Genomic DNA, 27,210 nt, shown 5'->3' with positions numbered 1-27,210 from the left:
TTGGCTGTTCCGGCCTACTAAAGGTGTCTGACTGCCCCTGCCTGGTGTTGTCCTCAACTGAATAAAGCTGAGCTTCAACCTTCTGTTCCAAATTACCATTTTTAAAAATGCAATTGGCTGTTCCGGCCTACTAAAGGTGAATGTCTGCCCCTGCCTGGTGTTGTCCTCAACTGAATAAAGCTGAGCTTCTACCTTCTGTTCCAAATTACCATTTTTAAAAATGCAATTGGCTGTTCCGGCCTACTAAAGGTGAATGTCTGCCCCTGCCTGGTGTTGTCCTCAACTGAATAAAGCTGAGCTTCAACCTTCAGTTCCAAATTACCATTTTTAAAAATGCAATTGGCTGTTCCGGCCTACTAAAGGTGTCTGTCTGCCCCTGCCTGGTGTTGTCCTCAACTGAATAAAGCTGAGCTTCTACCTTCTGCCTCTTACTAACTGCTGTTTTTTTAAAAAATTGGCTGTTCCGGCCTACTAAAGGTGTCTGTCTGCCCCTGCCTGGTGTTGTCCTCAACTCAATAAAGCTGAGCTTCAACCTTCTGTTCCAAATTACCATTTTTAAAAATGCAATTGGCTGTTCCGGCCTACTAAAGGTGAATGTCTGCCCCTGCCTGGTGTTGTCCTCAACTGAATAAAGCTGAGCTTCTACCTTCTGCCTCTTACTAACTGCTGTTTTTTTTAAAAATTGGCTGTTCCGGCCTACTAAAGGTGTCTGTCTGCCCCTGCCTGGTGTTGTCCTCAACTGAATAAAGCTGAGCTTCTACCTTCTGTTCCAAATTACCATTTTTAAAAATGCAATTGGCTGTTCCGGCCTACTAAAGGTGTCTGTCTGCCCCTGCCTGGTGTTGTCCTCAACTGAATAAAGCTGAGCTTCAACCTTCTGTTCCAAATTACCATTTTTAAAAATGCAATTGGCTGTTCCGGCCTACTAAAGGTGAATGTCTGCCCCTGCCTGGTGTTGTCCTCAACTGAATAAAGCTGAGCTTCTACCTTCTGTTCCAAATTACCATTTTTAAAAATGCCATTGGCTGTTCCGGCCTACTAAAGGTGTCTGTCTGCCCCTGCCTGGTGTTGTCCTCAACTGAATAAAGCTGAGCTTCAACCTTCAGTTCCAAATTACCATTTTTAAAAATGCAATTGGCTGTTCCGGCCTACTAAAGGTGTCTGTCTGCCCCTGCCTGGTGTTGTCCTCAACTGAATAAAGCTGAGCTTCTACCTTCTGCCTCTTACTAACTGCTGTTTTTTTAAAAAATTGGCTGTTCCGGCCTACTAAAGGTGTCTGTCTGCCCCTGCCTGGTGTTGTCCTCAACTGAATAAAGCTGAGCTTCAACCTTCTGTTCCAAATTACCATTTTTAAAAATGCAATTGGCTGTTCCGGCCTACTAAAGGTGTCTGTCTGCCCCTGCCTGGTGTTGTCCTCAACTGAATAAAGCTGAGCTTCTACCTTCTGCCTCTTACTAACTGCTGTTTTTTTAAAAAATTGGCTGTTCCGGCCTACTAAAGGTGTCTGTCTGCCCCTGCCTGGTGTTGTCCTCAACTGAATAAAGCTGAGCTTCTACCTTCTGTTCCAAATTACCATTTTTAAAAATGCAATTGGCTGTTCCGGCCTACTAAAGGTGTCTGTCTGCCCCTGCCTGGTGTTGTCCTCAACTGAATAAAGCTGAGCTTCAACCTTCTGTTCCAAATTACCATTTTTAAAAATGCAATTGGCTGTTCCGGCCTACTAAAGGTGAATGTCTGCCCCTGCCTGGTGTTGTCCTCAACTGAATAAAGCTGAGCTTCAACCTTCAGTTCCAAATTACCATTTTTAAAAATGCAATTGGCTGTTCCGGCCTACTAAAGGTGAATGTCTGCCCCTGCCTGGTGTTGTCCTCAACTGAATAAAGCTGAGCTTCTACCTTCTGTTCCAAATTACCATTTTTAAAAATGCAATTGGCTGTTCCGGCCTACTAAAGGTGAATGTCTGCCCCTGCCTGGTGTTGTCCTCAACTGAATAAAGCTGAGCTTCAACCTTCAGTTCCAAATTACCATTTTTAAAAATGCAATTGGCTGTTCCGGCCTACTAAAGGTGTCTGTCTGCCCCTGCCTGGTGTTGTCCTCAACTGAATAAAGCTGAGCTTCTACCTTCTGCCTCTTACTAACTGCTGTTTTTTTAAAAAATTGGCTGTTCCGGCCTACTAAAGGTGTCTGACTGCCCCTGCCTGGTGTTGTCCTCAACTGAATAAAGCTGAGCTTCAACCTTCTGTTCCAAATTACCATTTTTAAAAATGCAATTGGCTGTTCCGGCCTACTAAAGGTGAATGTCTGCCCCTGCCTGGTGTTGTCCTCAACTGAATAAAGCTGAGCTTCTACCTTCTGTTCCAAATTACCATTTTTAAAAATGCAATTGGCTGTTCCGGCCTACTAAAGGTGAATGTCTGCCCCTGCCTGGTGTTGTCCTCAACTGAATAAAGCTGAGCTTCAACCTTCAGTTCCAAATTACCATTTTTAAAAATGCAATTGGCTGTTCCGGCCTACTAAAGGTGTCTGTCTGCCCCTGCCTGGTGTTGTCCTCAACTGAATAAAGCTGAGCTTCAACCTTCAGTTCCAAATTACCATTTTTAAAAATGCAATTGGCTGTTCCGGCCTACTAAAGGTGTCTGTCTGCCCCTGCCTGGTGTTGTCCTCAACTGAACAAAGCTGAGCTTCCACATTCTGGCTTTCGCCCTATACTATCAGATATTAAACTGCATTTGGCCTACTAGTGTGGTTATGCCCTTGAAACAGTGTCTGCTGCTCTTGGGTTTGCTACTCCACTGAACAAAGCAATGCCGCCTGTTTAGTCCTGTTACCAATTTTGAACTGCATTTAGCCTACTTTATTCTTTGGCCCTATATCTGTTTCCTCCTCATCCTGCCCATTGCCCAGCCACTGCTAGATGAGTCTGCTGGTACATTGACCTAGACCACTACATTCCCCTTATACTCTACACAGCCAGAATCTGACCCTGCTGAAAGTAAGGTTCCCCTTCCCGCATGTTATACCACCTTACACAGGGACAGAGAGGAAGGTGCAGATGAAAGTGCAGGTTCCTTCATCAGGTGGGGGGGCATACTCGTTGGCGACGTCACTGGCACAGGGCCCCTCAGAGTACGCAAAAGTGTCGCTGCTGGTGGGAGGCGCCCCCGCCATGCAAACACACATTGCTGTACTTTGAGGGGCCCTGTGCCAGTGCCAATGCGAACGAGTGGGCCCCCCCTGCTTGCTCAGGATCACAGCACTTGCAACGTTGAAATACTTACCTTTCCCTGCAACACCGCCGTGACGTAGTCCGCATTTCCTGGGCCCACGAAAAACTTGAGCCGGCCCTACTCCCCCCACAACTTTTGCCAAATGACCCCCAATTCCCTATGCCCAACTATTATTATAAAGTTAATTAAGATTGACAAGCTTCAGAAACAAGAATGGATGTTTTTGGCATTAAAATGGGCACTGTAGGTGTTTTCCTGGCCTCCACTCACTGCCGACTATGCTTCCCCATTGACGTGCATTGGGTTTCGTGTTTCGGTCGATCCCCGACTTTTAGCGATAATCGGCCGACTGCACTCGACTCGACTCTGGACAAAATCGGGTTTCACAAAACCCGACTCGATCTTAAAAAAATGAAAGTCGCTCAACTCTAGTTGGGGATAATTTGGCAGCTGGGGCCAGCACACCAGGGGGTGATTAAATGATCAAACACATTGTGCCTGGCAACATCTATATGCTATAACACCTTCAACCAGATAATATCTAGAGTGACCACAGTCATGGGTATACATCAAACAGTGAGTAAAACGTACAATGCAACAAATGAATTATACCAATCATTAAGCAGGCACATTAAAATATGTTGCTAGATGGTAGGGTGGCAGATGACAGACAGCAGACAGCAAGCAGAGGGAATTTTTACCATTTGAATATATTGCAGGAGACAGCAAGCAAAGGCAATTTTTACCATTAGAGTCTATTGCAGCAAATGAGACAGCAATAAAAGGTGGTAAGTTTTACCATTTAAAATATATTGCAGGAGACAGCAAGCAGAGGGAATTTTTAAGAGTCTATTGCAGCAGATGAGACAGCAATCAGAGGTGGAAGTTGTACCATTTGAATATATTGCAGGAGACAGCAAGCAGAGGGAATTTATACCATTAGAGTCTATTGCAGCAGATGAGACAGCAATCAGAGGTGGGAAGTTGTACCATTTGAATATATTGCAGGAGACAGCAATTGCCAACCAATGATGCCCCAAATGTGCTCGATGGCAGACAAGTCCAAAAATGCTGTAGGCCAAAGTAGCACGTGTAGGACATGCAAGCTGCTCACAGTAGTAGCAGCAGTAGTCATGTTGGAAAATGGCATTTTGGAGAAATAGTCGTACGACTGGTTTCACCAACATATTAATATAATATCGAGCTGTTTTAGTATACTTGAAATGAAGATTGGAGTGTTACGGCTATTGTACATTATGCCACCCCGCACAATAATCGTAGGAGTAGGAGCCGTGAAACATTTTTCATGAAGTTCTCTTCATGGCATTTCCAATATGGTCTCAATACCAAGGAGAGAGGCTTGAATTGAGGAAAAACCAAATAAATCAAGATTTTTTGAAAATGTTGTTTCCATTTTTCAGCATTAACATGCTTATAGCTCCTGTGATTTCCTTAATTCCATGACTTTTCCTTCTTGTTGCAATTTCATTGTTGAGTAGGGTATATAGATGTTTTAGATATATTATATTTATGACATTTGTTACAAAGTTTTACCATATTTGGTCTGTGCATAAGAAAATAGCTAACATAAAAATTATTAATTAGTAACTTGTGTGTACTCGTAAATTATAAAATTCAAATTTGAAATGCTTTTTACAAACTTTTCCATTAAAAGATACATTACAATTGTGCTTGAAAGTTTGTGAATCCTTCATAATTTTTCTTATTTCTGCATACATTTGACCTAAGATGGCATCAAATTTTCACACAAGTCCTAAAAGTAGATAAAATTAACTAAAAAATACAAATGAGTAAAAATATTAGACTTTGTAATTTTTTTCTTTGGGGAAAATGATCTAATATTACCAGTTTGTGAATGGCAAAAGTATTTTAACCATTATTATTGGCAGATAATTTAAAGGTGTAAATAAAGTTGGTGTCTTCAGTCAATGAGATAACAATAAGGTGTGAGTGGGCAACCTGTTTCATTTAAAGAACCAGGATCTATCAAATTTTGATTTTGATCTTCACAACATGTTTGTGGAAATGTATCAAAGTAGGAACAAATGTAGACTTCTAGAGTTGCTAATGCTAATCAGGCTGGAAAAGTTTACAAAACAAACTCTAAAGAGTTTGAACGCCACCAGTCCACAGTCAAGACAGATTGTGTACAAATAGAGGTTATTAAAAACCATTATTTATTATATTATTTCTTTCTTTCAACCAAGAAAGATTACTCCAACAGCAAGGCGTATATTAGTCCAGAGGACAGAAAAGAACACAAGGTAATGTCTAAGTAACTAAAGGCATCTCCCAGCCTTAGCTAATGTTAATGTTCGTGAGTCTACCATCAGCAGAATACTGAATAACGGTGGTATGCATGGCAAGATTCCAAGAAGAAAGCCACTTTTTTTCTAACAAGAAATTTGCTGTGCATCTGCAGTTTGCTAAAGATTCATGTGGACAAGTCAGAAAGCTATCAGAACAATGTTTTATAAATGGATGAATCCAAAATAAAGTTTTTTGGTTTAAATTAGAAGCATAATGTTTGGAGAAAAAAATGCATTACAGCATAAAAAACTCATGCCATCTGTGAAACACTTTGGTAGTAGTCTCATGGTTTGGGCTTACATCTAGGCTAGGGCGTCATGTATCATTGATGGAACAATGAATTTTGAATCCTGTCCTTCAAAATCTCAGGAAGGACATCTGTACATGAACTGAATCTTGAAAGGACAGAAGGACAACAACCAAAAGCAGAAAAGTCATTCTACAAAAGACAAATAACAGATACTGTGCTTAGGGGATATAGATAGAGATGCCAATAAACATATGAGCGCAACCAACACGTATTTGCACTTAACCAGATATCTACAGCAATGCGCTAAGTAGTGGTAAGAAAACGATGTAATATAAACGTCCTTGCACGGCTAATAAAGCCCACTGAGTGCGACAATGGTGTAGCCGTGTGCACCTATACGATAAGACACTTACCCCACCAAGGCTGTGTCTGTGCCCAGATGATACAATCGCTGCATGCGGCTGTGCAGCTGGAAGCCGGGAGAGCAGAGGTGGAGTGGCGAGGGGTGCAGGCGGCTGAGCCTTACCAGAGGAGCCCTGGCCGGTGGCATCCCTGGTTACGGCTGGAAAAAAATGGCCGCCAGCGTCTGCTGGCGTGTGCTCCAATGTGACGTCACAGAGCTACGGAGCTGCGTAGAGGGCAAAAAGGGCTACCAACGCGTTTCGAAGGGATGTGCCCTTCCGACGATTAATTCTGAAGTTAATTAATCTTATATTTTAATAGATTGGATTTTTACTGAAGCAGTGATGCTTATTATAGGCTTGCCTTCACCGGAGTACTGCATGGCAAGCCATCGACACCTCAATTATATCAAGGAGGGTGCTATTGGCGAGTGGAACGGCTGGCTCACTCCTAGGCGGCATGTTGTAAATGCCACTGTCAGAAATTTATAGCAGAATTTAAAGGGAATCTGTCATGTAAAATAATGCGACCAACCTGCAGATATTGGAAATGTTGTGGAAGGGCCTGAAGCGAGCAGTTCATAGAGCAGACCCACCCATAAAACAGAATTGATGCTGTTTTGTAGGGAGTAATGGGCTAAAATTTCTTCAAGCCACTGTGAAGGACTAATCAGAAACTAAAAAAAATGGAAATGTTTAGATGCATTTATTGCTGCACAAAGGGTATAAACCAGATACTGAAAGCGATAGTTCACATAACTTTGCCACTTAAACACGTTATATTGGATCATTTACTTCAATTAAAAAAATCATGGTCTTGTATTTTTGACTCATTTGTTTAATTTTTTTCTCTTTTAGGACTAGTGTGAAAATCTGATCTAAAGTTTCTAAAGTTTTTATAAGTTCTGCTTCAGCAGTCATCAGTTGTACAGAAAAACAAAGTACCTGAAAAGGTTAAAGACAGAGGTCTAAAAATAGAGGATGCTGAGCTGCATGATGTCTAGTTAGAGGATGACTTGGGTGTATTGAATGAACAACACAGCCATTGCCATGCAGTGGGCGATTGCTTTCAAATGGTACATAATAAATCCAGTTTGCGAGGCGTACCTTCCACCTACATACACAAGTAAACTGAAAACATTGCACAAAGCACAGCATGCATAGTCCTTCTTTATCATCAAAGGCAATAAAGACAATAAAGGATTACCTTGGACAAAACACTGAAGACTTGTATTGTTCATTAAATTAATTAAATCCGTTGTGTATAGTTTTAAAGATGAACAATAGTTTTCAGATTTCTTTTTCTGTAGCTGTGATCGACAAAGTTATGTTTTTAGGTATACATTTTGAACATAACCAATTACATTTACGATATTAAAACACTAGTACTGATAAAATTAGTGTTAACTACACAATAAAATTAGAAAAATAAAATAGTAAGCCAGCAGTGAGATTTAGGGGTCATGGCTAGCAAAGGATAAATGATCATTTATTTTTTTTTTAGAAAATAACAAGATGTTACTGTTTTAGGTTTACAACTCCTAATTGTCCCCATGGTCTCAGGCAGCAAACAAACTGTTTAGTATTATCCTGCAGACATTTTGTAACTGAAAAAAATGGTGTTACTCTGGGTGAAGCTCCAGACATTTTGCCTTCACCCTAAATGTAGATTTAGTAAATGTACATTTAGGGTGAAGGCAAGATATGTGGAACTTCACCCAGAGTAACACCACTCTTTTCAGTTACAAAATAGACTTCCACTTCCCAGACTTGCATTAGCTCACTACGACTTAGGGCCCATTTAAACAGGCCACTAAAGAAGCACTCCTCCTCACATCAACACGTCTTAATATATTGCATTCATCATATTATATAGCACTGTGTACTTGTAAGCAGGTTGCGGGATGCAGTGACAGACAGGAGGCAGAGCAAGGGTTAACAACATGTAACAATTTAATAAAACAAGGTATTCACTCCTCACAGGGAAGTTAATGGTTAAAGGAGGGGTAATAGGGGTAGCAATGGGCAGGCAATGTCCTCAGATAGGGTACTTTAAGTGATGGTCCGTCTTCTGTCGGTCTCCGGTACCTTCTGCTGAGCCCCTTGTCCATAAGCACGTGCTGTGGAAACAAACAAGGTCGCGGCACTCTCAGAGTCAAACGTAAATGGGTGGGAAGCAAGTGGCAGGTTAGGCCACAAAAGTCTGTCCGGTATTCGGCCTTCTGTCCTCTGCATGTGCGCGGTACTCACAGTCACTGGGTGCACGGCACTTCTGGCTCTGGCAGCTACTGAGTGCACGGCACTTCTCTCTTCAGCGGTCCCGCTGGAGGTGGCAGGGACCAAACAATGCAGCACGTCGCGGCACTAGTGCTCAGAGGATGGAGCACGCTGCTCACCTGGCTGCGCGCTGCTCTGCGTGTCCCCAATACCAGAAAGTCTCTCATGCAGTAAGTCTCTCACGCAGCTGTTCTGGTTCTGTGCTCTGTGGTTCTTATCTCTGCTGCGCGGCCTGTCACTTTGTGGAGCATGACGCACGCCTACTTCTGCTCGCGCTGCTGGCTGGAAAAACTGTTTCTTCGTGCACGTTCTCCTCACTGCCTGTCTTAGTCACGCTCCCTCTTCCCGGGTCATGGGGCCTGTCCTGTCCCCTATTCTTTCCCCAGGGGCAACATGAGATGCAGCCTCAGCAGTTCCGGTGCAGCATGATGCAGGCACCTACAGCCCTGTCTTCATCCTTACATACTTACAATTGCTCATTTTGCCTTTTTACCCAGCTAATTCTTCTCTTTTCCATTAGGTCTATGGCATCATGTGATTAAAAACTTACTAGCTGAATCCTTCTAAGCTCTTTGTAGAAACAGGAGGTCAGTTTTCCCTGCATGAGTCATAAGTCACTGCAAAAGTCCCTGGTGGGGTGTAGGGGGGAAGGAAACAGCTGGGTCAGGAGTTGAAGATGGCAATTATAAGTACACAGTGCTATATAATATGATGATAGCAATATATTAAGAGGATAAAAACTTTAATGTGAGTTTTTCTTTAGTGAGGGTGTGTTCCTATAAATGCTTGTTTCCTGATTAGATAGGCCAGCAATCACCTACCGAACATACAAACATGATATTTTATGTGCACAGAACAATTATTCTAATGATCATTCTGTATACATGTACAGTTGCTTCCAAAAGTATTCACCTATTTTGTTACATTATAACCTGGGTTTAAATGTTTTTGGAATCCAATTTGTGTGTGATGCATCAGCACTAAATAGTCTAAGTTGGGAAAGTGAGAAAAATATAGGCATAAGTTAAATTTATGGGATCAAATAACTAAAAATTGGCATGTGCTTATGTATTCACCTCTTTTGAGATGAAGCTCCAAAAAATTCTAGTGTAAGCAATTACCTTGATAGGTCACATGCTTAGTGACTAGTGTTGAGCATTCCGATACCGCAAGTATCGGGTATCGGCCGATACTTGCGGGTATCGGAATTCCGATACCGAGATCCGATACTTTTGTGGTATCGGGTATCGGTATTGAAACAACATTAATGTGTAAAATAAAGAATTAAAATAAAAAATATTGCTATACTCACCTCTCCGACGCAGCCTGGACCTCACCGAGGGAACCGGCAGCGTTCTTTGCTTAAAATGCGCGCTTTTCCTTCCTTCCGTGACGTCACGGCTTCTGATTGGTCACGTGCCGCCCATGTGGCCGCGACGCGACCAATCATAGCAAGCCGTGACGTAATTTTCAGGTCCTTCTAGGCATTCAGTATTTTAAAATTACGTTCCGGCTTTGTGATTGGTCGCGTCGCGGTCACATGGGCGACGCGACCAATCACAAGCCGTGACGTCACGGGAGGCAGGAAACGCGCGCATTTTTAAAATTACGTCACGGCTTGTGATTGGTTGCGTGCCGCCCATGTGACCGCGGCGCGACCAATCACAGCAAGCCGTGACGTAATTTCAGGTCCTGAATGCAGAAATAGGCATTCAGGACCTGAAATTACGTCACGGCTTGCTGTGATTGGTCGCATCGCGGTCACATGGGCGGCACGCAACCAATCACAAGCCGTGACGTAATTTTAAAAATGCGCGTTTCCTGCCTCCCGTGACGTCACGGCTTGTGATTGGTCGCGTCGCCCATGTGACCGCGACGCGACCAATCACAAAGCCGGAACGTAATTTTAAAATACTGAATGCCTAGAAGGACCTGAAAATTATGTCACGGCTTGCTGTGATTGGTCGCGTCGCGGCCACATGGGCGGCACGCGACCAATCAGAAGCCGTGACGTCACGGAAGGAAGGAAAAGCGCGCATTTTAAGCAAAGAACGCTGCCGGTTCCCTCGGTGAGGTCCAGGCTGCGTCGGAGAGGTGAGTATAGCAATATTTTTTATTTTAACTCTTTATTTTACACATTAATATGGATCCCAGGGCCTGAAGGAGAGTTTCCTCTCCTTCAGACCCTGGGAACCATCAGGGATACCGTCCGATACTTGAGTCCCATTGACTTGTATTGGTATCGGGTATCGGTATCGGATTAGATCCGATACTTTGCCGGTATCGGCCGATACTTTCCGATACCGATACTTTCAAGTATCGGACGGTATCGCTCAACACTATTAGTGACATGAAGTCCACCTATGTGCAGTCTAAGTGTCACATGGTTTGTCAGTATATACACACCTTTTCTGAAAGGCCACAAAGGCTGCAACTGCAATACCATTAAGCAAGATGCACCAATAACCAAACAACACCATGAAGACCAATGAGATATCCAAACACGTCAGGGACAAAGTTGTTTAGAAGTACAAGTCAGGGTTGGATTATAAATGTTTTATCCCAATCTCTGATGATTCCTCGGAAAATCATCAAACTCTTTATCATCAAATGGAAAGAACATGACTGATCACAGCGATCTGGGTGCGGGGACCAGCGACATGGTTCTCTGCACCTCTTCCCGTGCCGCTCAGCTGTCACTAACAACTGTCGGCACTAAACTGACACCCTTCCATGTAGTGCTATGTCTGTCATTGGTCGTTGAGTTTTAAAGGGAACCTGTGACTTGATTCATGCTGTCTAAGCCACTTGAAGCATGAATCAGATTCTGGCTGCATGATTGCAATGAGGTATGTTTTTCTCTGAAAATCTTTGGTATTTCAAATGATAATTTGAGCTGACCATAAGCAGAGTTGAGACTAGCCCAGCACCAAACTATAGTTTCTCTGAAATGCAGGAGGGTTTAATAGAAAACTATATCTGGCAGCAATCATGCATCCAGGCTCTGGTTCATGCTGTCTGTCTGTGATTTGAAATATTTGACTGCTTCCGTTTAATTGGTAAAAAAATATGGATGATAAAGTCACTACAAAGCAAAACTCCAGTGTTTTTTTTATTTCACCACCTGACTGGTAACACTAATCCACGTTCCCTGCCCCTATAATATGCTTACCAGCCGCAGTCTTCTGGACCGCTCGCTAATCACCACATTGTGAAAGCATTTTCGGACGTCTGACCAGAAGACTGAGGTAGCAGTCACATGCTCTCAATAAAAGTCTCTTTTCTGGCTCTGGATTTACATTGACAACTGACTTCCGGTCCGCTGAGCAAACATTGAAGCGATATGGCAGATCACAAACTACAGAAGACGACTGGAGTGGCGTCAAGAACAGAAGAAGGCGGTGGCGTGAATGTATACTACTAGAGGCAGGGAACTTACAGTGGAGAAAATAAGTATTTCATGCACTGCAGATTTTGCAAGTTTTCTCACCTGCAAAGAATGGAGAGGTCTGTAACATTTATTGTAGGTACAATTCAACTATGAGAGACAGAATGTTGAAAACAAATTACGTCAAAATCAGACAATGTGATTTTGTGAATCTTTTTTAAGATTCTGTCTCTCATAGTTGAATTTTATTCCATAAAATAAGTGTTTTGTTACAATAGAAAAACAGAACTTAATGTTTGGTGAAGAAACATTTGTGATTACAGAGGTCAAACATTTCATGTAGTTCTTGATCAAGTTTGCACACACTGCAGCAAGGATTTTGGCCCACTCCTCCATACAGATATTCGAGGCTGTCAATGGGCAACATTGAGTTTGAGCTCGCTCCAAAGATTTTGCATTGGGTTCAGGTCTGGAGACTGGCTAGGCCATTCCAGGACCTTGAAATGCCTCTTACGGAGCCACTCCTTAGTTGCCCTGTCTGTGTTTTTCTGGTCATTGTCATGCTGGAAGGCCCAGCCATGACCCATCTTCAATGCTGTTACTGAGGGAAGGAGGTTGTTGGCCAAAATCTTGCGATACATGACCCCATCCATCCTCCTTTCAATACGGTGCCGTCATCCAGTCCACTTTGCAGAAAAGCACCCCCAAAGTATGATGTTTCCCCCACCATGCTTCACACTTTGGAACAGTGTTCTTGGGGTTGCACTCATCCTTCTTCTGTGTCCATACATGGCAAGTGGTGTTGATACCAAAAAGTTCTATTTTGGTCTCATCTGGCCACATGACTTTCTCCGAGACCTCCTCTGAATCCATCTCTCCATCCATCTCTCCATCCAGATCGTCATTGGTGAACGTCAAATGTGCCTTCACATGTGCTGGCATGAGCAGGGGGACCTTGTGTGCTCTGCAGGATTTTAATCCGTGATGGTGTAGTGTGTTACTAACTGTAATGTTTGAGACTGTGGTCCAAGTTCTCTTCAGGTCATTAACCAGGTCCTCCCATGTAATTCTGGGCTGTTTTCTGACCTTTCTCAGAATCATCCTTACCCCACGAGTAGAGATCTTGTATGGAGCCCCAGACCGAGGAAGATTGACAGTCATCTTGTGTTTCCTCCATTTTCTAATAATTGTGTCAACAGTTGTTTCCTTCTCACCAAGCTGCTTGCCTATTGTCCTGCAGCTTATTCCAGCCTTGCGCAGGTTTACAATTCTGTCCTTAGCTCTTTGGTCTTTGACTTGGTGGAGAGGTTGGAGTATGATTGAGTATATTGATAGGTGTCTTTTATTCAGGTAATGAGTTTCAAATCGGTGCAATTAATACAGGTAATGAGTGCAGAGTAGGAGGGCTCCTTAAAGAAAAACTAACAGGTCTGTGAGAGCCAGAATTCTTGCTGGTTGGTAGGTGATCAAATACTTATTTCATCCAATAAAATTCAATGTGATTATTGTAAAATCATACAATGTGATTTTATGGGTTTTTCTTTTTTTAATTCTGTCTCTCACAGGTGTAGTGTTCATGTGATACAAATTACAGACATCTCCATTCTTTGTAGGTGTGAAAATTTGCACATACTTATTTTCCCCACTGTAGATTAGTGACACCACTCCAGCTGTAAAATTTTAAAAAAAACCTGGAGTTGTGCTTCAAAGCTCATCAGCAGCGACAATTCCGAGGTCCTCTGCAATTTTGAGCAAGGACAGGTCAAATTGATGACAACTGAGGTTAGAATGGACAGGATTAGATTATATATTTTTTTAGAGTTTAATTATTAGATCAAATCTTAACAGCTTGTTATGCAAAGTGTTGACAAATGTTTTAACTGTACATTGTTCACTTGTGCCGATTTCGGTGGAATCGGCTGACCATCTAATGTGTATGTGGACACTCCGATTGTCCCATTGTCAGATTATAGATCCAGAATTTATTTGCTAGTCCCTTTAGTTTGGTTGCAAACAAAGCTGAGCACAGAAGATTCTTGCAGTAATTATCGCTCGTAGAGGAGACAGGAATAATGCTAGCATAAATGATTCCATCACCGGATGAACAATGATTATCGCATGTTCACAAAAGCCCATAATTGAGAACGAGTGTTCTTATGAACTTACCTTCTTGGTCTGTATAAATGCTCCATTCCATTATTGTTGTGTTGGACTTACTTGTAAATGCACGCTATTGTAATATCCAGTATATGACATGTCTGTTATTTATTATGGAGATGCACATTTTAAGTGGCAAAAACAATAACTAAACATAGAATAATAACAATATTTTCTGTATTTTGTTAGCAGTACAATTTAATTTTATTGTTATATGTATTTTCCTTCTTATGAAGGCATTCTGTATTGCCAACTTTACGGCCATGATCAGTTTGTATAAACAGAAACAATAAATAAACCTTATAATGTAGAAAGCAAACCTCCCACAGAACAAATTATGGAGCTTTTTCTGAATTCACAGCTTTGGTTTTTGTGTGTTTGCTCAGGCTTTGTTTATACAGTAGGAGGAGAAAATTGTTGATACTCTTTAGTTTCTATCTATGTAGGTACTCTACAGATTAAAAGAAAAGATCCAGTTTTCATTGAGTCAGGACAAAAAAAAACAAGAGATACACCTGTCGCCGCTTTCGGTTCAGCCTTCACAGTCAGAGGCAAAGCATTCGAGCAGTATGGTCCATCCTGATCCTATTCCCAAAGCTGTGAATGTTGTTGTGGACCCACAGTGCCCAGGCACCTTTGAGCTTAAACTTCCAGTTTCTGCAGGGCCCTCCCCATTTAAGATGAAGCCTGTGGGCCTACAAGAAAGGTAAGCCTTTCATTACTCCTAAATGAACGGAATCTTTAATGCATACTTGGCTTCTTAATGAGTCATTGTCATGAGTCATTATAATTATCATATAGGTTTTACATATTCCATTGTAAAATATGTTATCCACTCACCATTCTTCTTCCCTTGTTCTTCTTCTCTGACTAGTGTATCATTATTATGATTCTGCTTTATTTTCCATAATCTAGCATGCAAGTCATTAAAACTATTGTTTTCTATAAAGTTGCACACTGATGATACTAATTCATGTAGGTTTCAACCCCAGTGGTCCATTTCCACATAGGAATGGCTGTGTTATAAGCATCGGTCACATTCATGGGAAGTATGTTTTGCCTGTGTGTTTCCAAGAAAGGGGCACAAATACAAGCTTTAGAAGAGGATACAAACTCTACAAGTGAAAGTTACTAAACTTTCAGGACATGTAGTTGATGCTCCAGGTGAGCTCAAGTTTATCTAAAACAACCTTGTATCCCAAAGAGGACACTACTTGTACTTGTTTATTCGGTTAGGCCTCTTATCAGTTAGAAACCTCCGTGTCACGATCAACCATTCAGGAATTCCATCTTTCTGCACAAGAGATCTCAGATTTTAAAGCAAATTATTTTTGTTAAAAAAAATTGTGGGTTTGCATATATGCATTTTGTAAACTTTGACATTTTAAATAAAAGTTAATGTAATCTAGAAAAAAAAAAAGTTACCGTATTTTCTGGTGTATAAGACGACTGGGCGTATAAGACGACCCCCAACTTTTCCATATAAAATATGGAATTTGGGATATGCCTGCTGTATAAGACGGGGGTCATCTTATACGCCCAGTCATCTTATACGGCGTGTGGTTCCCAGGGTCTGAAGGAGAGGAGACTCTCCTTCAGGCCCTGGGATCCATATTCATGTAAAAAATAAAGAATAAAAATAAAAAATATGGATATACTCACCCCTCCGAGAAGCCTGGCTGTCACCGCTGCAAGCGTCTGCCTCCCTTCCTAAGAATTGCAGAGCGTGAAGGACCTGCGATGACGTCGCGGTCTTGTGATTGGTCCGTGACCGCTCATGTGACCGGTCACCTGACCGTGACGTCATCAAAGGTCTTTCACGCTCTGCAATTCTTAGGAACGGAGGCAGACGCTTGCAGCGGTGACAGCCAGGCTTCTTGGAGGGGTGAGTATATCCATATTTTTTTTTTTATTCTTTATTTTTTACATGAATATGGATCCCAGGGCCTGAAGGAGAGTCTCCTCTCCTTCAGACCCTGGGAACATCCAGGATCGCTCCCTGCACACGCCGTACCCGGCGTATAAGACGACCCCTGACTTTTGGGACAATTTTTAGGGTTAAAAAGTCGTCTTATACGCCGGAAAATATGGTACGTTTATGGTAAACTAGCAGTGAAAAGATTATAAACCTTGCTTATAGTCATTTGTTCAGAATAGCACTGCTAGATTTAAGAAGTAAAGCAAAATAGTTATTCCTTTTTACAGAAACGATGGTGAAGTATTTTAATTTTAATTTTTGTTTAATCATCTTGTTTGAAGCTTTGTGCTAATGAAGCTATAATCGAGCTGTAGGTGCCTGCGTAGGCGTCGCAAAGTTACTGAATTGTCCAAATACTTTTCAAACCTTTAAGGCCATGTACACACATTGCATTTTTGCAGCCGAATTTGTCAAAAAATCTAAAGGGATTCCTGATGCCAGCAAAGTGAATGAGAATCTTGAAGTCTCATGTACACATTGCTTATTTGTGACTTTCAGATTTTGTGCAGATTCAAATCTACAGCATGTCAATTCTTTTAGCGTTTTTTCAACCATTGACTGCAATGAAGTCAGTAAAAAATGCTACAAAAATACAGGTATCAAAATGATTGCGTACTTGCTGCGTATTTGCTGTTTTTTGTAGCGTTTTTGCTGAGGAGTAATGTAAGGCAAAGGATGTGATTTCACCAAGAGTATAAAGAAGAAGAAACTCCACCACTTTGTTCCAAACAGCAGAGAGCTTGCAGGAGAGTACAACAAGTGTTCTTTCAACATGTCCTGGTATCAGCAAATGGGGATTGATGTCAGAAAATTAATTGAGCTGGTAAGTTGCTTTCATCGGATCTTCTTATATATCTACATAGGTACACATACATATATTTAAGTATATATGTACAGTATATGTATATATAGATGTAAATTTATGTACACACGTGGTCAAAATTATTGATAGCCCTTGTTTAATGACAGAAAAACCCACGATGGTCACAGTAATAACTTGAATCTGACAAAAGTAATAAATAAAAGAACTATGAAAATGAACAAATGAAAATCAGACATAGCTTTTCAACCATGCTTCCACAGAATTAAAAAATAAAAATAAAACTTTTGAGGCAATCACTGCAATCAAACGATTCCTGTAACTGTCAATGAGACTTCTGCACCTCTCGAGAGGTATTTTGGCCCACTCCTCAAGAGCAAACTGCTCCAGTTGTCTCCTGTTTGAAGGTTGCCTTTTCTAGATGGCATGTTTCAGATCTTTCCAAAGATGCTCAATAGGATTTAGGTCAGGGCTCATCATAGGTGGCCATTTCAGTATAGTCCAATATTTTCCTCTTATTCATTCTTGGGTGTTTTTAGCTGTGTGTTTTGGGTCATTATCCTGTTGCAAGACCCATGACCTGCAACTGAGACCAAGCTTTCTGACACTGGGCAGCACATTTCTCTCTAGAATCCCTTGATAGTCTTGAGATTTTATTGTACCCTGCACAGATTCCAGACACCCTGTGCCAGAGGCGGCAAAGCAGCCCCAGAACCTAACCAAGCCTCCTCCATGTTTCACAGTAGGGACAGTGTTCTTTTCTTGATATGCTTCATTTTTCCATCTGTGAACATAGAGCTGATGTGCCTTGCCAAAAAGTTCTATTTTTGTCTCATCTGTCCATAGGACATTCTCCCAGAAGCTTTGTGGCTTGTCAACATGTAGGTTGGAAAATTCCAGTCTGGCTTTTTTATGATTTTTTTTCAACAATGGTGTCCTCCTTGGTCGTCTCCCATGAAGTCCACTTTGGCTCATACAACGACAGATGGTGCGATCTGACACTAATGTTCCTTGAGCTTGAAGTTGACCTTCAATCTGTTTAGAAGTTTTTCTGGGCTCTTTTGTTACCATTTGTATTTTCCGTCTCTTTGATTTGGCATCAATTTTCCTCCTGTGGCCACGTCCAGGGAGGTTGGCTACAGTCCCATGGATCTTAAATTTCTGAATAATATGTGCAACTGTAGTAACAGGAACATCAAGCTGCTTGGAGATGGTCTTATAACTTTTACCTTTGACATGTTTGTCTATAATTTCCTTTCTCATCTCCTGAGACAACTCTTCTCTTCGCTTCCTCTGGTCCATGTTGAGTGTGATACACACCATGTCACCAAACAGCACAGTGAGTATCTGTAGCCCTATATACAGGCCCACTCACTGATTCCAAGATTGTAGACACCTGTGATGCTAGTTAGTGGACACACCTTGATTTAACATGTCCCTTTTATCACATTATTTTCAGGGGTACCATCATTTCTGTCCAGGCCTATTTCATGAGTTTTTTCTTTTTAATTCTGTGGAAGCATATTTGAAAGCAATGTCTGACTTTCATTTGTTCATTTTCATAGATCTTTTATTTATTATTACTTTTGTCAGATTCAATTTATTTCTGTGACCATTGTGGGTATTTCTGTCATTAAACGAGGGGTACCAACAAGTTTGACTACGTGTGTATATCTCTCATATATACTGTATATACATACAGTATATACACATGCACACTCACACACACTCATAGTATATGTGTGTGTTTGTTAATATATTGGTGTAGACATATAGAGAGGCCACACGACTGCTATAGGGCCCGTGAGCCAGGGGGCCCAGTGTCAGCATCCACACTGGGTCCCCCCTACACCTCTCAGCACCCACACTCCGCCCATCAGCACCCGCACTGGGACCCCCCTGGCTGTCAGCGCAGGCAATAATGATGGAGGAGGGAGTGTCTGCAGATTCTTTCACCTCCACCATTCTGCCTCGGTGTCTGACGTGTCAGAGCAGCGGGTGCATTATATTGAATGGAGGACAAAGGGGGTACAATATATTGCATGGAAGACCATGAGGAGTGCATTATATTGTATGGAAGACCATGGGGATGCATTATATTGTATGGAGGACCATGAGGGGTGCATTATATTGTATGGAGGACCATGGGATTCATTATATTGTATGGAGGACCATGGGGAGTGCAGTATGTTGTGTAGCGGACCATGGGGGTGCATTATATTGTATGGAGGACAATGGGGGTGCATTATATTGTATAGAGGACTATGGAGGGTGGGTGCATTATATTGTATGGAGGACTATGAGGAGTGCATTATATTATATGGAGGACCATGAGGAGTGCATTATATTTTATGCCGGACCATGGGAAGAGCATTATATTGCATGGAGGACCATGGGGGTTCATTATATTGTATGGAAGACCATGGGGGTTAATTATAATGTATAAAGGACCATGGGGGGTGCATTATATTGTATGGAGGACCATGGGTAGTGCATTATATTGTATGGATGACCATGGGGAGTGCATTATACTATATGGAGAATTATGGAGGGTGATTTATACTATATGGAAGGGTTTATGGGGCCAATATAATATTTGAAGGGCTATGTGGGGTCCATTATACTGTATACAAACAATTATACAGTATGAAGGTTTGTGTGGGATCCATCATACTATGAGGAGGGCTGTGTGGGGGCCATTATAGTGTTTGAAGGGCTAGTGGGGGCCATTATGCACTGTTGTGAGGTGTAGGGTAGAGATGGGCAGGTTCAGCCGAACATTTAAAAAAAGTTTGTGTTTGGGTGCCAGAACAGTACCTGGACCCCGTTCACTTGAATGGTGAGCCCGAACATCCAGTGTTTGCATGACAGCGTGGCAAATACTGGTTCTGATCAGTGGTAAAATCATTGCTGCTAGTCAGACAGCCGCGGTTCCCATGCTGTCAAATGACAGTGCAGAGGTATAAAGTTTACCTCCGGTCACTGGTGTTGGCTGATGGGACTACTGTTCCCATGAGCCTATGCCTGCTGCCACTAATAACAGCGAGAGCGGGAGTGGCTGAAAGGAGTCTTATGCCTGCTCCTGCATGCTAAATAAATAAATAATGTAAAAAAAACCGGCATGGGTTCCCCTGTATTTTTGATAACCAGCCAGTCAAAAGTGACAGCTGGGAGCTGCAACTCTCATCTGTCAGCTTTATCATGGCTGGCTATCAAATCAATAAATAATTAAAAACAATGGCATGGGGTCCCCCCATTTTTGACAACCAGCCAAGCTAAAGCAGACAGCTGGGGTTGATATTCTCAGGCTGGTAAGGGGCCATGAATATTGCCCCCCCAGACTAAAAATAGCAGCCCATAGCTGCCCCAGAAAAGTAAAACTGTCGCTTTGCCCGACTCTTACCACTTACCCTGTGGCGGTGGCAAGTAGGGTTAATATTTGTGGTGTTGATGTCAGCTGTTTTATGGCCGCTAACATCAAGCTCACGGATTAGTAATGGAGAAATGTTATTTGTATGATCTTATACCTACCGTATATGCCATTTTTGCACTTATGCTACTTTGCACTTTAAACTTTCTGAGATGTTCATATATTTAGCATATTTCATCCCTTTGTAGGACTTTGGCCCACATAATTTAAGACTAGATATTTATATTTTTCTGTGACATGTCTTCTGATTCAGAGAAAAATGCTTGCACAATAAAAATTCTCTTCTAGTTCTAGTGGCATTTATATAAACACCATGGTAGCTGTATGTAGGGCTTAGTTCCACACACATTATCAAGATTAAATAGGTGATCATATATATTTTTTATCTTATGGCGGTATAGCATTATATTGATATCTGTGCAACATATGTGAGTCAACACCTTTTGAAGAAATGGGGACATTCTGGTCCACACTCCTTTTTAATGTTTTTTTAAGTGTTTGTCTAGCCTTGAATAAAGATTATATGTAATTATTCGGGTTCTATTGCTTCCATTTTTGAGGGATCTGTTGGTTAGTTGGGAGCTCACCCTCCACATATGAAGAATTGTTTTTTCATGCTCAGTGCTTTGATTGACAGCTTACTCTTCAGTAGATCTGTGCGGAGTGATCGGTCAATCAAAGTGCAGGGCTGTAGCAAGCTGAGAGGCACTGGGTGAGTATCCTCTTCTCTATCCTAACCAGCATTTTTGTTGATTTTTCAGAAATCTTTATTATACTCTTACATAAAAATATTACTTATCTACTTATATTTATGAATACATATTGAATCTGATAAAAATCTCACACAATACTACAAAAATGAGAAATTAAATGAAAATAATATTGAAGGTATGTTTCCCTGATTAAACCCATCACCCACCCACTGTTCAAAACCGTCCCCCACCAAATCCCTTCTGAGTAAAAAGGAGGGTGGAGAAGGAAATAAATATATATACAATACTGAGTAAAAGTTTTAGGCAGCTGTGGAAAAAATGCAATAAAATACAAAGTAAATGAACAAAAGATAAGTCTAAATAAAATGAATATTTGATATGAACATATATTGCCTTCAGAACAACATCAAATCATCAATTCTAGGTACACTTCAACACAATTTTTGAAGAAACTCAGCAGGGAGGTTGTTTGAAAAATTTTGGAAAACTAACCACAGACCTTCTGTGGATGTAGGTTTCAGCAAATCCCTCTGTCTCTTCATGTAATCCCAGAGATCAAGGCTCTGTGGGGGCCATATCATCACTTCCAGGATTCCATGTTCTTCTTTATGCTGAAGATAGTTGTTAATGACATTGGCTGTATGTTTGGGGATCGTAGGCCTCCTGCTGAATAAATTTGGAGCTAATCAGATGCTTCCCTGATGGCATTCCATCATGGGTAAGTATCTGCCAAGAACTGTGTGTAAGTGCACCTAGAAGAATTGATGCTGTTTTGAAGGCAAAAGGTGGTCACACCAAATATTGATTTGATTCATATTTCTCTCTTGTTTTTTCACTCTGCAGATTATTTTTTTTTATAAAAAAAACTATTAACATTTCTAAATTTGAAATTATTTTTAATCTTTACAGTATTTTTTCCACACCAGCCTTAAATTTTTGCACAGTGCAGCATATAAATTTATCCTGCTCTGATTTTCTTTATTTACAATAATTTTGCAAGCATTTGATCTTTTTAATCAAATTCAGCCAATCAGATGTTACTGGAGGATATTTAGACATTGTTTTATCCGTTCAAACAAATCTTTCCAGAAATTGAATTTTTATACTTATTCTGTTAAATTATTTAATTTTCCCAAGACTGGAAAGAGTCCTAACGTTAGGTAAATAAGCAATTTATGCTGCAGTAGCTCTTTTGGGAGTTAAGACCAAATGAACTAGCCTTCACCCCCCAAAAAATTGGGAACCTGAACCCTATAGCCACACCAGTCGAAAAGACCTTACATTTTGGAGTTGCTTGGATCCATCTAGCAAGAGAAATTTGGCTCTTGTTAAAGTCACTTAGATCCTTATGCCATCAAGTGGTCACTTGTTGCCTATTATAGAAACACTTCCATCAGTGTTTTTATTCTCTTAATATATTGAATCCTCTTAATATATTTTAATCATCATATTATATAGCACTGTGTAATTACAATTGCTCATTTTGCCTTTCTACCCAGATAATTGTTATCTTATGTAGAAACAGTAAGTCTCTTTTTTCTTTTCTCTACATTTATCATTCTTTTCTTCAACACCTGACCCAGCTGTTCTCTCCTTTCCATCCCCCCCTACACCAGGGAATTTTGCAATGACTCATGACTCATACAGGCAAAATTGACCTCCTATTTATGCATAGAGCTTAGAAGGACTCAGCTAGTCAGAGGGAGCGCAGGGAAGGTAAGTAGAATGTTTTGTGTTTTTTTCAATGTTTTTATTATGGGGGCCATGTAAACCAGGATAGAGATGGGGCCATGCAGACCTGGGTTGGGAAGGGGGCCATGCAGACCAGAAATGGGGATGTGGCTATGCATACCAGGATAGGGATGAGGGGGCCATGCATTCCAGAATGGGGATGAGGAGACCATGCATACCAGAATGGGGACGAGGGGACCATGCATATCAGGATAGGGATGAGAGGGCCATATACACCAGGATAGGGATGAGGGGGTCAAGTATACCAGAATAGGGATGAGGGGGAGCATGCATACCAGCATAGGGATGAGGGGGCCATGCATACCAGAACGAGGATGGGGGGCCATTCATACTAGGATAGGAATGAGGGGGCCATGCATACCAGGATAGGAATGAGGGGGCCATGCACATCAGGATGGGGATGAGGAGACCATGTATACCAGGATGGGTATGAGGGAGCCATGCATACCAGGATAGGGATGAGAGGACCATGTATACCAGGATAGGGATGAGGGAGCCATGCACATCAGGATGGGGATGAGGAGACCATATATACCAGGATAGGAGATATTCTTATAGAATTGATCACTTTTTTTGCTTCAATTTTTTTCTATTTTTCTCCTCTAAAACCTAGGTGCATCTTATGGTCCGGTGCGTCTTATAGTCCAAAAAATATGGTACAATAACAATTTAGGGTAAACCTGCACAAAAGGGATCTGATTTATTGATTTCTGTTACAAAAGAGAGAAAAAAAGTACAAAAAGTATCTGACACATGGACTTTATTCTGTTTACTTGGCTCCAAACATTTTTCAGATTGTTACACACCTGTTGACACACACACCTACTACAAACGCTATGTAATTGTGACACACCTGTGTTGTAATATTGTAATAGTGAAAGTGGAATATGAAAAGTGATAGAATAGTAAAGTAAAAAACAATAACATATTTCTATAAGAAAACCTTGTAAGATTACGGTTAAATTTACTTTAATCCAAGTGTTAACAACCCGGTTATTTAGATGGGGAAGAGATTATAATGAAAGGCAAATAATATTTCTATACCTATCACAATAATGGTTTATCAGCAGCAAAAACTGTTATATACTTAGAAGATCATTTTTATCAGTGTGATGCAAATGGGAAATAATTCTGAAATCTCCAGGTCAGGCATTTCCATCAGTGACTATCCTCTGTGCATTATGTTTTGTCTCATCACTTATATTTGCTGTGGCCTATCATACCCTTACATGAGGCTCCGTGACAATATCATGCTGGATGACATAGGTACAACCGAGTAATTCCGAGAATAAGTCTACATTCTCTTGGACTAATTTCCAAACCTCTTGACGCTGCTGTTTCGAGAGAGTGTCTACTATTTTTACCTCTAACTCGGCCTCGTTAGAAGTAAAAATTGGTACAACTGGGGTCGCCTATGCGATCAGACATTCGTGGTCTTTCCACGCTTTCAACAAGTTGACGTGATTACAGTTGTTCAGGTTTTCTTTTCCTGGGCTGGTAAACTCTATAATTTACCTCTCCCACCTTCCCCTGTATCTCATATGGCCCCTGTCACTCGGCCATGAGCTTACTCTCTGTGGTGGGCACTAGTACCAACACCCGGTCTCCTTCTTTAAAGGTCCTGACCGTGGTTCTTTTATCACACACACAACTCTGAATGGCCTGGGCATCCATCAGATGCTCTTTACTATGGGCTTACTGCCGCAATCCGGTCCTGCATGCTTGCCACATGCTCGATGACACGTCTCATTGGCTATGTCCAGCAGTCCCCTGGGTGCCTGCCATACAATAAATCAAATAGAGAGAACCCCATGTTCAACTCCACAAGTTTGAACAGAGGGGGGGGTGTGAGGCAGTGATCGGGGTCTCATGCGAGGGTCGCTATGTGTCCTCCAGGATTCCCAATGAAGCATATTGAGGCCATGGGAGTGCATAGCAGTCACAGGCATATCTGTGATTTCAATGCAGTATAAAAGTGAGTGTTGGTCTTGGACAAGCTATTTGTACAAGCCAGATTTAAAAAACCTGCCATGGCTTTTAATTTTGAAACGGACTACAGGAAGGTAGTGGGGCGGTCCATTTCCTCCCCCGGCCCGGGTTTTCCATGTGGCCCATGGTCACAGATTCCAGTTAAAAACTGCAGTAAAGGGTTTGGGTGTGTCAGTGTGGAGTCTGCAAGGTGCAGAGCAGATGGCTCTGCAAAAGCTCAGCCTGTGTGATGGAACACAGCACCAAGCAGAGCGAACTCCTCGCACCCTGCAACATTATGCAGTGATCCAGTCGCCCTCAGCAACAGCCGCATTTGCTTACTGTCTTGTTTCCCGGCTGTAATCCAGAGGATACAATTTTTTTGTTTGCAAATTTTGGACATTAAACCTGTGTTTAGTGACACTTTAAACTCTCCTGTGTCACTGCCTCTTCACTGCACACTGCACAGTGAGGACACCGCTGCACTACACCACCTACAAAGAATGGAGAGGTCTGTAATTTGTATCGTAGGTACACTTCAGCTGTGAAAATCCAAAAAATTACATTGTATGATTTTTGCATAATTAATTAGCATTTTGTTTAATAAAATAAGTATTTGATACAGTAGAAAAACAGAACTTAATGTTTGGTATGGAAACCTTTGTTTGCAATTACAGAGGTCAGACATTTCCTGTAGTTCTTGGTCAAGTTTGCACATACTGTAGCAGTGATTTTGGCCCACTCTTCCATACAGATTTTTTCCAGATCTTTCAGGTTTTTGGGCTGTCAATGAGAAACATTGAGTTACAGCTCCTTCCAAAGATTTTCTATTGGGTTCAGGTCAGACAGGCTAGGCCACTCCAGGACTCTGAAATGCTTCTTACGGAGCCACTCTTTAGTTGCTCTAGCTGTGTGTTTCGGGTCATTTTCATGCTGGAAGACCCTGCCATGACCCATCATCAATTCTTTGAGGGAAGGAGGTTGTTGGCCACAATCTCATGATACATGTCCCCATCCATGCTCCTTTCAATACGGTGCAGTTGTTCTGTCCTCTTTTCAGAAAAGCACTCCCAAAGTATGATGTTTGCACCACCATGCTTCACATTTGGGATGGTGTTCTTGTGGTTGTACTCATCCTTCTTCTTTCTCCAAACACGGCAAGTGGAGTTGATACCAAAAAGTTATATTTTTTTCTCATCTGACCACAAGAACTTCTCCCATGCCCCCTCTGGATCATCCAAATAGTTATTGGCGAACATCTAATGGGCGTGAGCAGGGGGACTTGCGTGTCCTGACGACATAGTGTGTTACTAATGGTAATGTTTGAGACTGTGGTCATCCTCTCCCCAGCTCATTGACCAGGTCCTCCCATGTAGTTCTGGGCTGATTCCTGACTTTTCTCAGAATCATCCTTACCCCACGAGGGAAATTTGCAGTCATCTTGTATTTCTTTCATTTTCTAATAATTGTGCCAGCAGTTTTTGCCTTCTCACAAAGCTGATTGACTAGTGTCCTGTCGCCCATCCCAGCCTTGCTCAGGTCTCCAAATTTGTCCCTAGTGTCCTTAGATAGTTCTTTGGTTTTGGCCATGGTGGAGAGGTTGGAGCATGATTGATTGTGTGGATAGGTGTCTTTATACAGGTAATGAGTTCAAGCAGGAGGTGAAATTAATACAAGTAATGAGTGCAGAGTAGGAGGGCTTCTTAAAGACAAACTAACAGGTCTCTGAGAGCCAGAATTCTTGCTGGTTGGTAAGTGATCAAATACTTATATCATGCAATAAAAAGCAATTTGATTATTTAAAAATCATACAATGTGATTTTCTGGTTTTTATTTTTAGATTCTGTCTCTCACAGTTGAAGTGTACCTACAATAAAAACATTTTTTGCTTTCACTCCTTTAAGCAGAGTAAATACTTTTTAGAGTTCTTTGAAAATCAGCTCACTTCACATCAGTATTAAACAGTAGCACATTTATAATACAGTCCCATATTAAAAGGAATATGTCAGTAGAATTAACCCTCTTAAGCTGCCTGTATAGGCATGCAGGCCATAGGAAGCTGAATAAAATAATAGATTGATATCTGTGATCCAATGTCTTATTAAAGAAAAATCCACGTTTTCTTATATGTGACTAGGGGTCTGTCACTGATTTGCAGGAGAATCTGCCACTAAAGGCTATTATAAATGAATGTTACCAGTGTGAGTAAGCAGTAATGGCTGCTCTCTGATCACACTGCAGAGCTGTGTATGATTATACCTGACACATCTGCAGGTTCCTCTCTGTACTTCAGCTTCCATATCACAAGCAGTGTTGTAATATTGTTACAATACAGTAGAGCTGTGAGAACTGCAGCAAATGTGGTTGTTAGGAGACAAAGTTCAGTTCTACTGTACTGTGTAAGTTACATGTCTCACAATAGTAATGCCCCCTTTCATTAAAACAAGTAATGGAAGCATATGCCAACTCTGGAGGGTTTATCCTACTGACAGATTTCCTTTGATAATGCTGGGCAGTA

General features: G+C 41.5%; 1 protein-coding gene across 3 annotated transcripts in view; it reads left to right on the top strand.

Annotated features, from left to right (window-relative positions):
- The window catches only part of PTPRR (protein tyrosine phosphatase receptor type R), a 393,781-nt gene that overhangs the window by 225,443 nt on the left and 141,128 nt on the right, over positions 1–27,210 (top strand). For all 3 annotated transcript variants that reach the window (XM_077265278.1, XM_077265279.1, XM_077265280.1), the window contains one exon: positions 14,478–14,737. In XM_077265278.1, coding sequence (XP_077121393.1) covers positions 14,478–14,737 — 260 coding nt within the window. The remainder of the gene's footprint in view (positions 1–14,477; positions 14,738–27,210) is intronic.

The sequence above is a fragment of the Ranitomeya variabilis genome, chromosome 5, assembly GCF_051348905.1.
Source record: "Ranitomeya variabilis isolate aRanVar5 chromosome 5, aRanVar5.hap1, whole genome shotgun sequence".
NCBI lineage: Eukaryota > Metazoa > Chordata > Amphibia > Anura > Dendrobatidae > Ranitomeya > Ranitomeya variabilis.
The sequence above is the reverse complement of the archived record's forward strand: the minus strand, read 5'-3'. Positions and strand labels throughout refer to the sequence as shown.